The sequence below is a fragment of the Camelina sativa genome, chromosome 15 (genome assembly GCF_000633955.1).
Source record: "Camelina sativa cultivar DH55 chromosome 15, Cs, whole genome shotgun sequence".
Classification (NCBI taxonomy): Eukaryota; Viridiplantae; Streptophyta; class Magnoliopsida; order Brassicales; family Brassicaceae; genus Camelina; species Camelina sativa.
The window spans coordinates 23433757-23447056 of NC_025699.1; the positions used below are offsets into that span (position 1 = coordinate 23433757).

Here is a 13300-nt window from a genome sequence, read left to right on the forward strand (position 1 = left end):
GTAATTGTAATAACAGATGCCAACCTGTTGGAATTTTTGTATTCTTACTTCGTTTTATTCTTCTTTGATAAATTTAAATATATTGAGGATCATTTAGTCGTTTTTTCCTTTAGTTTTTGGGACATAAAAGTCCTTTTAATACTATGAACTATGTTATTATTTGAAAGTATTGTGCTAGCAAAATCTTATTATCATCTCCAAAAATGGTTTTGACAAAAAAAATTGTATTATTGTTTTATTATTTGAAGGGATTTTCTTGTACATGAATCAAATTTTCATCTAATACTATCTTTACTTTGATTCTAATTTTTTCTTACTCGCCTTAAACTTTAATGCTGCACAAAAAAAACAAAAATTGAGAAAACTATGAGAGAAATATTATCACGTTTTGTGTTTCTAATATGATAAAGGGATTAACACAAAGAATGGAAATAAGAAAAACTATTATAATCAATTTTAAATAACATGAATTACCTATTTACCTGTTACAATCAAGCTTTGGACCAATGGGTGCGAATAAGGTAATACCACATAATTTTGGCAAATGGTCAAACTTGTATGGATCGGCTGTAGTCATTGCTGCTACAGTTGACAGACAAATGCACATATCACGACGTTGGTCAAACGTTTTAACACTATTGTTCACTTTGCTTACGCCTCTGCAACAATCTGGTGATGGCTTAGCTTGAGGAGGAGCCCAAAGGTACGTTAAACAGGGTTTTACATCATTGAGTGCTACTTCACAAGGCGTTAAACTATTCACTGTTTGAATATTAAAAGGTAAAGTAAAAATAGTGATTGCAATGACACAAGCGATTAAAACCGATTTGCTCATTTATGTTTGATTAATTGTGATTGGGATTTCTTTTTATGGTGCTCAATTTCCTTTTGGGGTGGAAAATATTTATACTAGTGTCTTAATCAGATGCAGTCAAACAATATAAATCTTAATTACTACAGCCGATAAAGTCAGATGCAGTCAAACAATAAAATGTTTACTAGTGTCTTAATCAGATGCAGGCAAACAATTAAACAATCAGATGCAGTCAAACAATATAGATCTTAAAAGCACTTTGTATTAGGGAAGAATTTTTATTAGACTCTCTATATTACTTCTTGTACAAGTATTTTCATGTATTGGGTTTAGGAAAGTTTACATTATATCGGTGTTAGCAATTTAGCATTATGTTAATGTTATCACTATATAAACTAGATTTGAACCCGCGGTACACCGCGTGCATATAATTTTATTATTATTTATATTTTATGTTTTATTTTTTTGTTAAATATTAGATGTTTTGTAAATAGAGGAATAACTATTTTTTCCGATTGTTTGTACGGCAAAATATTTATACTAATTTTTTAATATGTAATATACTTCATGACCATTTGTTTATATTTAGTTTGTTTTGTTTAGTGTTTGATATTCTATTTTGATTTTTAATTATTATAACAAAAAAGAAAGGATCTAAATACATAATAAGTTATTATACGCTATGATTAAGTCACATTGTTTCTAATTATTTAAATATTTTACACAATCTTAGTTAAATCAACTTGATTTTATATGTCAAATATTCTAATATTAATAGTGTTGAAAAATAATTAAATGAGGATTTAATCCGTGTTAGCACAAATTTAATGATATTTTATTAATTCAAACATGTCGTCTTTACAACTCATCTACTATATAACCATATCATATTGTATTTAAAACATTTTTAATTTTACATATTCGTAATATTTTAAAATTTTATTAAGTTTATATATGTTAATTATAATATTTAAATAAATATGAATCAAAGTTTTTCTTACGCTAAAAATCAAAGCTCACAGATATTGGAAAACAAAATGGGAATCAAATTATTGTTTTCTTTGTTTGCAAATGATTCAGAGATAGAAGGTGTGGTTAAATATATCATTTTGTTTCCATATTGATTTTGCTGTAATTTTTTTTAGGGAAATTTAATTTAAAAGGACATTTTTTCTTGAATTTGTTCCACTATGCTTTCTACGCTAAATTTGCTATTATGCCTAGACTACCCTTTTAAAAAATGAAACTAACTTTTAAGCAATTTAAAATTTTCAATTCCCTAAAAACAAATTCTAGAAATAAAAAAGAGGTTGCCATAAGGTGTTTTTGATGAAAATATGGTGTTTTAACATTGAAAAAAAAAATATTCTGCAACATTTAGAATACATTTTCTACTAATTGTATGTATTCTGAAGATATTAGATTATAAATTCTACATACTCTACATGTTCTAAATAATGTAGATTAAAAATTCTTCGCACTCTACTTATTCTAAAAACTTTAGAATAAATATATCTTCTAAAACTTTTAGAAGTCGGATTTTGTTTGTGTTCTACAGAAACTATAATATATATTCTACACATAACTCTATATTCTACAAATTTTAGAATTTGATTTCTTCACTTTATACATATTCTACTGAAGTCAGAATATGAAATCTATATTTTATCATGTGTCCTACGAAAATTAGAACACTAATTCTAGACTTTACTCTATGTTCTTCATAATTTAGAAAGTATATTCTACAATTATGTTAAAGAAGGAAACTGAATCCTAAATTAAAGGAAACAAAATATTTACGTAATCCCAAAATTATGCAAATCATATATATTCTTAAGATTACGTTCTAACACATTTAGAAAACGTATTCTGAAAACATTATTAATCGATTTGGTTAAAGGTTTTTCATCATTTTCCTACGCTTGTCAACCTAAATTTTATGTTCTTTCATTCAAGAGTTCATTTTACAGTATGTTGCAAATCTATGTAACATGTGGTGTATGGAGATGTATCAGCCAAAATGAATGGAGATTTATTGTTGACGAAGGAAAACCACTAGTAAAAATAGAGCGTATAGCCATGGAAAATTCTGTGACTAAGGCTATATTATGGTAGCTATATGACTACACAAACACGGAAAAAATCGTGTGTATACGATCGTGAGTAAAAATTATGGAGAAAAATTGTGTCGAGATCAAGAGAGAGAGTTATGTCTCGAGAGAGTAAAAAAAATTTGTGAGATTTAGTTTAGGAAAATTCCTTTTTTTGGTTTTGATATAATTTAGAAAGTATAAAAAAATGGAAGTTAAGAAAAAGAGAATTTTGATTTTTTCCCTATGGTTTAGCAATTAAGGGTATAATCGAGTTTTTTATGTATAGTTAAACCTACTATACAAAACTTAAAAAAAAAAGAGCATAGTGGGACAAATTCAATAAAAAATGTCCTTTTCAATCAAATTTCCCATTTTTTTAGTTAGAATGAAATGTAAAAATTTAGGAAACAAAATCTGAAATAATGCTATTTTTGGAAGTTTTTGAGGAGTTAATGTTGTAAATAAAAATTTAAATATAGAAAACTGAAAGGACATAACACAAACTGTACTTAAAAAATGTTAATATAGATATATATGTAATGATCTCATATAAGATAAGATAATAAAGACGTTTCCATTAAACCCTCTTCTCTAGTTTTTACACTCTCGGATGCAACATATGATGTTTCCATAGTCAAGACATCCTTATCTATCTCTAAGATTGAGTATCTTCCACTGTTATCCTTCCATAAACACATCGTAATCAGTCCCCATTAGAACATTTGGATCTCCAACAACTTCCTTCAAAATATAACTCTAACGGTCATTGCTTGCATCCTTGATTTCCTTATCTTTAGCCAAAGCCACAATTATCAGATGTTGATTCCATTTTATCTAAAAAATCATGAATCACCATTATTTTCTTGACCACTGTTAGAAGATGACTGAGATTGAGACTGGGACTGAGTTGATTGCCCTTCTTTTTTTTTTTCGTTTTCTCAAATTACCACTGTAGTCCCTAACAGTTACGCATTACAACCTCTATAGAAAATGTAAGATTCTTGGTGTCCTCACTATCTTTTCCATAAAACTGTTCAAAACAAAGATTTTCAAATTGCAAATTTTTTCCATAAAACTGTTCAAAACAAAGATTTTCAAACATCTAGAAAATGTAAGATTCTATATGTTTCAAGTCTGACACGATAAGAAATAGAGGAGTAAATAATATTAACATTTTAAGACATTAAAAGCAATACAGAGTAAGAGAACTATCTTTATCTCTGTTCTTTTTTTTTTGTGTTATTTAAAATTTTATTGCAACAGAAAAAAAATAACTACAAGATTTTGAGTTTTTTTTTTTTTGGCAAACTCAAGATTTTGAGTTTTAGAAGATCAAACAATGGCAATTAAAAGGCATAAAGCTAGATTCAGAGTTTAAGAACTCAAAACCAAAACGAAAAAGTGTAATTAAGAAGGCTGAGATCAGTTAGTGTAATCTTTCATCATTCCATTCCATCTGTGTTGAAGCCTTGAAGAAAATCACAATCGTCGGGTTCTTCATCTCCATCGAGTGAATCTGGCTTCATTAATTCAGCCAAGAAATCTTTAAAATCTTCTGGGAGCTCATCAAAGTCATCAAAGTTATCATCGTCTGGGGTCACAGGTGGCTGTGGCTGCGGCTCATGTTGCTGTGCTGGGAGTAAAGAATCATGAGGCTGCTGGAGCTGCGACTGGTCCTGTTGATGCTGCAAATCCAGCTGCTTAACCTCCTCTTTTGATACGCCTTTTCCTTTCTTCAGCTTCTCTTTTTTCTCTGCTTTCATCCTTTTTACTGCCGACGGAGTCAGATAAATCTTGCACAAAGCATAATCCACCTGCACACACACAACAATCGAAACAAAAATCAAAAATCAAAAAAAAAAAAAAATCCAAAAGTGAAAAAATCTCAATAACTTGGATCCCAAGAAATACATACATACCTTGTCGTTATCATCAGTCGACGACTCAAACCAGTATTCATGCATTAACCAATCCGTCTTTACGCCGTTTGGTGGTCTCCCAACGCAGTATTCAAGTGCGGTCACGTAGCCGACGTCGCCTTGTCCAGCATCAATCTGCTTGGCACCTACGGTTGCATTCACTGTCATCACCACGTTTCTGCTTTTTCCCACTTTTACCCATCTTGTTTCTCTCCGTTACAAAGAACTATTCTTCATCATTACCCTTCTCGAATTCCACTAGTTAAGGAAAAAAAAGATAGAAATATATAATTACATATATGAATGAATATATAAAACCTAAAGAACTAAAAGAAAGATATATCAAAATAGACAAACCTGAAAGTTGATATGGGTTGGACTTGTAAATATTGACGTGATGGATAGGAATATTAAACGGTGGGTAATAATATTTCCTGTCTGGTGAGAAAAGTTTCAAGTAGTCAATAAAGAGTTCCTCATCGCTTGGTGTAAACTTGAAGCCTGGAGGTAAAACGTAAGGTAAGTTATGAGCAGCCGAAGAAGAACAAGAAGAAGAAGAAGAAGAAAAAAAGGCAATCCCTGATGGTGGTTGCGTTTGCGGTTCCCGTTCCGGTGATGATCTCTCTTTGCGCTTGTTTCTTGAAGGCATCGACATCAAGAAACTCTAGAGCGTTAAGGAAAAACAAATAGTGGTACCTTAAAATAAGCTTTACATTATATATGTCTCTTTTTATAAAGGGTGTTGTGACGATGGATATATTTTCAATTAATTATAATTAAGATATACATCTAGATATATTTCAATCTTAAATCTTAAGATGTGCGGAATGAGAAAGGTTTCATATTATTTCACAACCAAAAAAAAAGAAGAAAAAAAGTTGTGATCATTAGAGCATATTTATCGGTGGGTTGTGAAAAGGGGAGTTCTTAAATTTTTTTATAAATTAATTGTGTACTGTTTGGAATATAAGAATCCATGATCTCTTAGATAAAATTTTCTCTTTTATTGGTAAGTTCTTATTTTGGGTCTCTTATTTTTTAAAAAACTGTTTTTTTAAATTTAAAAGTTTTAAATAGAATAGAAGTGGTATAAATGTGTAAACATTTAAGATTTTATAAAATTAAAAAATATTGCATTTTAATTAATTTTCAAACATACAAAACATAATAAAAACATTAATACATATTACAATAGAAGTGCAATTCATAAATGGAGAGAATGATTAATTTTAAAACTGATTTGAAAATATTGCATTTAATTAATTTTTAAACCTACAAAACATAAAAGCATATTAAAAATAGAATTACAAATCATAAATAGAAAAAGATTAATTGTAATCTTGATAGTAATATTGAGTTGTTCAATTTCCAAATATTGTCATATGTTGAAGCTTATACAAGGAACAACTAGCATTCACAATCACAACAAAGAGAGAAATAAAACAACCACCTAGAATAGCTTTGATCCAAAATTACAGCAACAAACCAGTTTCTCTCCTGATGATGATACAGTCTCTTCTTGTATATACCCGTTTGAAGCACAATCTCCACAGAACCCTGCATTGTTATTGTTTTTGATCACATTTTGAGAACATTCTGTATCAGTTTTCCAATCAGGTACCAACGCAGCAATCTCTGAATCGATCATCTCAGCGATTTTAGCAACATCTTGATATGTTATGTCTAGCTCTGATACCATCTCTTTTGCTACACTCAATGCAGTATCAATAGCTGTCTCAAAAGGGAAGTAAATGTTCCTTATTCGTCCTAACGTTACAAAAAAGTCGAAAGAGTTTTTAACATTTTATAACCAATGATGATCTTACAACTATGGTTAAAAAAAGAAAAAGATTGAGACTTTACCTTCTGCATCAGAGATTCTGATCCTCAAAAATATCCCATCACTATCATTTCTCTTCCCTTTAATCGAAATATCAACATGGTCCTCATCATCATTAGCGAAAAGATCAATCTCACAGATCTGTGACGATGACTCATACTGATCAATCAGAGGTTGTCTAAGGAACAAACCACTTACTGTCTGAGAGTACCAGAGGTGAAGAGCTCAGTGACGAAATTGATTGATAAATTGTTAGTATCAACCCAAGAAGTGTAGAATTTCATAATGTTTTGAGAGATTCAAATTCTTGAGAAGATGAATCTCTCTGAAGAACTTCTCTAATTCCTCAGGGTTCCTTGTGAAATTTCGAAGCATTACTTGGTTCCATGCTACTTCTATCCCTTCATACTCATCAAACGCTCTGTACCTAGACACAATAACAAGAAGATACATCAGTCTCAAAGAATCCAACGAAATGCTCATTCATTCCCACTAGCACACTATCATCAAAGGGATGCAATAATAACCAGCACACACTCAACAGAAAACTCACTAACACACACAATCTTATGATCTAACCAAAGAGTAACAGGTAAGTCCACAATCCAAATTTCAGACTCTTTCTACACAAAACTAATAACAAAACTAGAATACAAAGATACCACTAAAACCCCAAAACTCGATCAGATAAAAACCCTAATCGAATTCGAATTCGAATTCAAAAAAAAAGAAAAAATGAGTAAGAAGGTTGCGAAATTCGTTTACCTAATCGCGAAATCTCCTCCGCTGATTCAATCTCCTCTGCTACGCCTCACCTCCGACCCGAACCTCCTCTGATTCAATATCCTTCGATTCCATCTTCTTCCTTTGTCGATTCGGCACTTCTATCGCGAGAGAGAAAGAGAGAGACAGAGAGAAAAAGAAAGAAATATTTGATCGGGCAAAATTTTTTTTTTCTCTTATATTATTTTCAGAACGGTGACACGTAGAGTCTCTTTATTAAATTTGGGTATACTATATAAGAGGCTCCCTTAATTTTTTTTATTTTCTTCTGATTTATTTTTTTTCCACAAAACACTAAAACCCCTCTATGAACCTCTCTATGAACCCCCGATAAACATGGTCTTAGAGATTTAAGATTACATTATGTCTCTTATAGATTATGGTGGTAGACTTATTTTTAATTTATTAAATTAAGATATTCATCTAGATATATTTTAAAACTGAAGGACATAAATTTTTTTTATTGTACTATATGTTATTAAAAAAAAACCTTTAAAAACTTATTTTGCCCAAAAGGTGATATCGTGATATAAACCATCAACTGATATATCATGTGTTAGTCCCTTTAAATTCTTTGTGAGTTGTTCACAATTCGTTCAAAATAAACAAAAATTAATCCTTTTATCCATGCCTGTTGAAGCGCAGCAAGTAAAGCCATACTTTCAACTTCCAAGGTGAGTTAGCATTGAGAAGAATGCTGGAACCCATCCTAAAGAAACACCATTGTGTCTCGAATAATCCAACCACCCGTTATCTTACGAGTGATATGATCAAAAGCCGCATCAAAGTTTTGAAGCTTAAGAAATGCGACTTTGGTAAGTTTGAGTTGGAATACCTTGGTCACATCATCTCTAGCGATGGCGTTAAGGTTTGTTAGACAAAGATCCATGCGATACTCGATTGGCCACCACCAACGACAATTACCAACCTGTGTGGTTTCCTCGGTCTCATTGGTTACTATAGAAAGTTCGTGAAGGATTATGGCATTAGCGCATTGCCGTTGACGAATCTACTCAAAAAGGGCGGGGATGTTGTAGCTAACGAGGCTTTCAAAACACTCAAAAAGGCCATGACAACAATACCCACGTTAGCTTTACCAGATTTTGAGGCTCCATTTGTCATTCAAACCGATGCATCCGGCGATGGCATTGGCGCCATCTTCCTCCAGCATGGTAAGTCTATTGGTTTTATGAGTCGCCCTCTAGGTGTTGCAAGACAGAACTGAAGATGCAGTTACCGCAGCAGGCTGTTGTTTTGAACAAGGAGCTGCAAGGACACAAGACTCTGCATCTGAGGACAGAAGAGTGAAGGATGACAAGGAAGCACAGCTGACGGGTCTAATCCCGTGTTGGTCGAATATGAAGATAAAGCAGAATCAGGAGAGAAGATATTTGGAGAATATCCTTTTCGACGATTAAGGAAAGAGAGACCTTGGCGAACAAGCAATTGCCTTAGACAAAGATTTGAAGATCTTTTAGTTTGGATTTTGTGAGGCCGAGTATATAAGACTGGGAGGGTTTAGACGTAGGTTTTTAACACTTGGAGAAAACCTTTGGTGAGAGATTGTAACTTCAAGGCTAATCAAAGAAAGCTAAGAAGGTGAGTGTTGGGATATTCTCTTAGATCTATACTGGTGAGAGTTTAGATAGAAAAGAGGAGAGTGCTTAGATTTATTCTTGTAATCATTTACGTGTTTGATAAGAATAAATAGAGAAGCGTTTGCTTGGCGTTTTCCAAGCACAAGATTGTGGTGTTAACCCTCTATACCTTTTCAATTGGTATAAGAGCAGACACCTGATAAAAGTCTGTTTTGTCTTTTCAACGGTGAGATCTTGTGACAAGAGGTATGGAGAAACCACAACCTTATGTTTCAATACCAAAAGTTCTAAAACTGGATCCAGAGCACTATGGGCACTGGAAGGTGTCGGTCAAACAGGCTATTCAAGACATCGACATGGAGGCCTGGTTTGCTGTTGAAGATGGCTGGACCAAACAAATGGTGAAAAACGGCAAAGGTGAATTGATGCCTAAACCTCGGAAACAGTGGACTGCAGAAGAGAAGGCTGAGGCTAAGCACAACTCACAAGCCTTGTCGGTGATTTTCAATTCATTGCCGCTGGACCAGTTCAATAGTGTTCAGGGATGTGTGGCGGCAAAAGAAGCTAGGGATATTCTCCAAGTCACCTTCGAAGGAACTAGAAATGTGAGCGGACACGTCTGGATAATCTGGCATCAGATTTTAAGAATCTATCCTTGGAAGAGGGTGAAACCATTGCTAGTTACAACAGTCGTCTAAGTGCTATCGCACAGGAGGCTGTAGTCATGGGTAAGCATTACAAGGACAAGAAGCTGGTTAAGAAATTTCTCAGGAGTATCCCAGATAAGTTTCAACCACACAGATCCGCTATTGATGTTTCTTTAAACTCGGATGAATTGAAGTTTAGTCAAGTTGTTGGAATGATGCAATCTTTTGAGATGCAACTGAAGAAAAAGGAACAACGTGCTGAACGATCATTTGCCCTAAAGGCTGTTGAGACACAGAAGACGCTGAGGCACAAGATACTGCAGATGAGGAAAAAGTTGGGTTACTTGTGAGGAAGTTCTTTTGGAAGATGGAGCGTGGTCAGCGTAGAGGATCCTCATGTACGGTCAGGAGTGACTCAGAAAAGGACTTTAAGAGGGGTGACAAGCAAGAGCGTCAATGTCTGGAGTGTGAAGGATATGGACATCCCAGGGCAGAGTGTCCTAACAACAAGCGCAAAAGTTCAATGCAGTGCTACGGGTGCAAAGGATATGGACACACCAAGGCTGAATGTCCTACCAAAGAGGGTAGATCCAAATCATTTGTTGTTTGGAGTGATAGTGAATCTGGTGGTGATGAGCAAGATGGTGAAGTCCTTAATAACTATGTGGCTTTACTAGGAGTCATTGAGGAAGATGAAGTGGTGGAGTAGGATGTGAAAGATCAACCAGCTGTTGTGTCTGATCCTAAGGATGATGATGCGGATCTGCCAGCAGTGGAACATGTTACCCTACTAATTTCGAGCCTGGTTCAGAAAACGCAGGAATATGATGCGTTGCTAGCTGAAAAAGTGGATTTGGTGTCGAGGCTCACCTCGCTGTCTTCAAAACTTGAGGAGGAAAGAACCAAGTCTCAGAGACTTGAGAAGCAACTGGATGAGCAGCTGAAAACATCAGAATGTTGAGCAAAGGAACAAAGGATCTTGACACCATTCTAAGTAGTGGGAGAATGGGCAATATGAAGTGGGAACTTGGGTATCAAGGTGATGATGCCTCGACATCCACAAAGTTTGTCAAGGGCCTGAATACAGTGAACAAAGAGGCTGCACCTATCCAACCGAAGACACAAGTGACGACACCAGTTAAGGACAATCATCACCAAACAAGAAATACTCATTCTCAAAGGAGAATTCAGTCGTCTTACAGAGCACCATACAGAGCTATGCCTGTGAATCACTCATTGGATCCATATCGTTTGGCTGAGAATCCCTATTTAGCGCATCATGCATATGGACCAGTTTACAATACTCCAGGAAGTCGAAGGAATGGTTGTTGGTACTGTGGAAATCTAACTCATTTTAAAGCACAGTGTTACGAGTACATCTATCACATATCAAAGGTTACCCAACAAGAGACTAGAGGTATGAGACCGATCAACAAGCAGCTATTCGTCAAAAGGAATGGTATGTACTGTAATGTAGCTCATGCTGAGGATAAATTTGGCTCTGACCAGAAGAAGTGGTATTTTGATAGTGGTTGTTCCAGACTTATGACCGGAGCTCATACTAACTTGTCAGAATTTGAGAATATATCTACTGGGCGTGTTACTTTTGGTGATGGAGCAAAATGAGAGCTCAAAGGTAAAGGTGTTACTGGTGGAAGTACACAACCCTGTCTCAAAGATGTATTTCTAGTTGATGGGTTAAAGGAAAATCTCCTCAGTGTCAGTCAATTGTGTGATGAAGGTTTAGATGTTACTTTCACTAAACGAGATTGCAAAGCTGTTGATCAACAAGGGTCTGTGAAGCTCGAAGGCAAGCGGTCTGGTAATAGCTGCTATATGTGGAAATCAACAAATCATTGCTTTCATGCATCCACAAAGACAGACACTGAGTTGTGGCACCAGAAGTTGGGTCACCTGAACATCCGCACCATGCGTAAACTCGCACATAAAGAAATTGTCCGAGGGATACCTAAGCTCCAGTCTAATCAACACTTTGTGTGTGGACCCTGCAACAAAGGGAAACAGGTAAAAGTGTCACACAAGGCTGTTCATGATGTCCGCACTGGCCGTATTTTGGAATTGGTTCACATGGATCTCATGGGCACAATTCATGTTAATAGTCTGTTTGGTAAACGCTTTATTTTTGTTATGGTCGATGACCACTCTCGCTACACATGGGTGCATTTTCTTAGGGAGAAGTCAGATACACTTGAATGCTTTCGTATTTTGGCCTTAAAAATCAAAGGTGAGAAGTGGGCTATCAAGGCAATTTGTAGTGATCATGGTGGGGAGTTTCAGAACGAGCAGTTTGATCAGTTTTGCACAACTCAGGGGATTACACATCAATTCTCAGCTCCCAGGATGCCGGAACAGAATGGTGTTGTTGAGCGCAAGAACAGAACCTTGCAAGAAATGGCTCGGGCAATGCTTCATGGGAATCAAGTTCCTCAACACTTCTGGGATGAGGCTGTCAATACTGCATGTTACATTATTAACCGTGTGTATGTTCGGCCAGGAACGTCCAAGACACCCTATGAATTGTGGAAAGGTCGCACTCCCTCGGTAAGTTATTTCCATGTTTTTGGGTGTGTCTGCTACATCTTAAATGACAAAGACCAGCTGGGAAAGTTCAATTCTAAGAGCGATGATGGACTATTCTGGAAACAGCACTGCCTTTCATGTTTACAACAAGCGTCTGCGTTCTGTTCAGAAAACTGTCAGTGTGGTGTTTGACGACATTTCTTTTCAGCGATTGTCATTCATTCCAATTCCACACTCCGATGATTCGGTAACTGCTGCTCCTGAGACCTCCTCTGGTGTACCCGAGTCTACCGATTCTACTATAGTCCCTTGTGCTTCCTCAGAGGAATGTCCTATTCCGGATGTCTCTCAGGTGCATCGGAATCACTCCTCTAATGATGTTATTGGCAAGATTCAGGGGGAAGAGTTACCAGGGGAAAGCAGATTGACTTTCTTCATCTGGCTGGGAAGAAACAACGATCGATTATTCAGCAAGTGCCTCAGGACTCTGAAGTCGTACAATTTGCCTGTTTTGTCTCCTCAATAGAGCCGAAGAATCACAAAGAAGCTCTAGGAGATGAGTTATGGATAGCTGCAATGCAAGATGAGCTTGAACAGTTTGCTCGCAGAGATGTGTGAGAACTCACAAGAAGACCGGAGGATGTTAATGTGGTGGGAACCAAATGGATCTTTAAGAACAAAAGTGATGGAAATGGATGTATTGTGAGAAACAAAGCTCGCCTTGTTGCTCAGGGCTACTCACAAGTAGAAGGAGTTGACTTTGATGAAACCTTCGCGCCAATGGCAAGGTTGGAATCCATTCGCTTTTTGTTTGGAATGACATGTGCTTTGAACTTCACAATGCATCAGATGGATGTTAAGAGTACTTTCCTTAACGGAATTCTTCAAGAAGAAGTCTATGTCGAGCAACCCAAAAGATTTGAGGATCCTCAGCATCCGGAACATGTGTACAAACTGAAGAAAGCTCTGTATGGACTAAAAAAAGCACCTAGAGCCTGGTATGAAAGGTTGACAATGTTTCTTATGGATCAAGGCTATGTTCGTGGAAGTGTGGACAAGACTTTG

General features: G+C 35.5%; 1 protein-coding gene, 1 long non-coding RNA gene and 1 pseudogene across 2 annotated transcripts; all 3 read right to left on the reverse strand.

Annotated features, from left to right (window-relative positions):
- Positions 323-845, reverse strand: LOC104747361 (non-specific lipid-transfer protein 9-like). The gene is made up of 2 exons (XM_010468992.2): positions 483-845; positions 323-335 (listed from the first exon to the last, which is right to left on the reverse strand). The coding sequence occupies exons 1-2, from the start codon at positions 833-835 to the stop codon at positions 323-325; spliced, it is 366 nt and encodes a 121-aa protein (XP_010467294.1). The 5' UTR covers positions 836-845.
- LOC104748714 lies at positions 4334-5475 on the reverse strand (annotated as a pseudogene).
- LOC104747362 lies at positions 6145-7590 on the reverse strand. Its single transcript, XR_761135.1, has 3 exons — positions 7432-7590; positions 6690-7093; positions 6145-6593 (listed from the first exon to the last, which is right to left on the reverse strand). It is a non-coding gene; the product is annotated as an uncharacterized LOC104747362 (long non-coding RNA).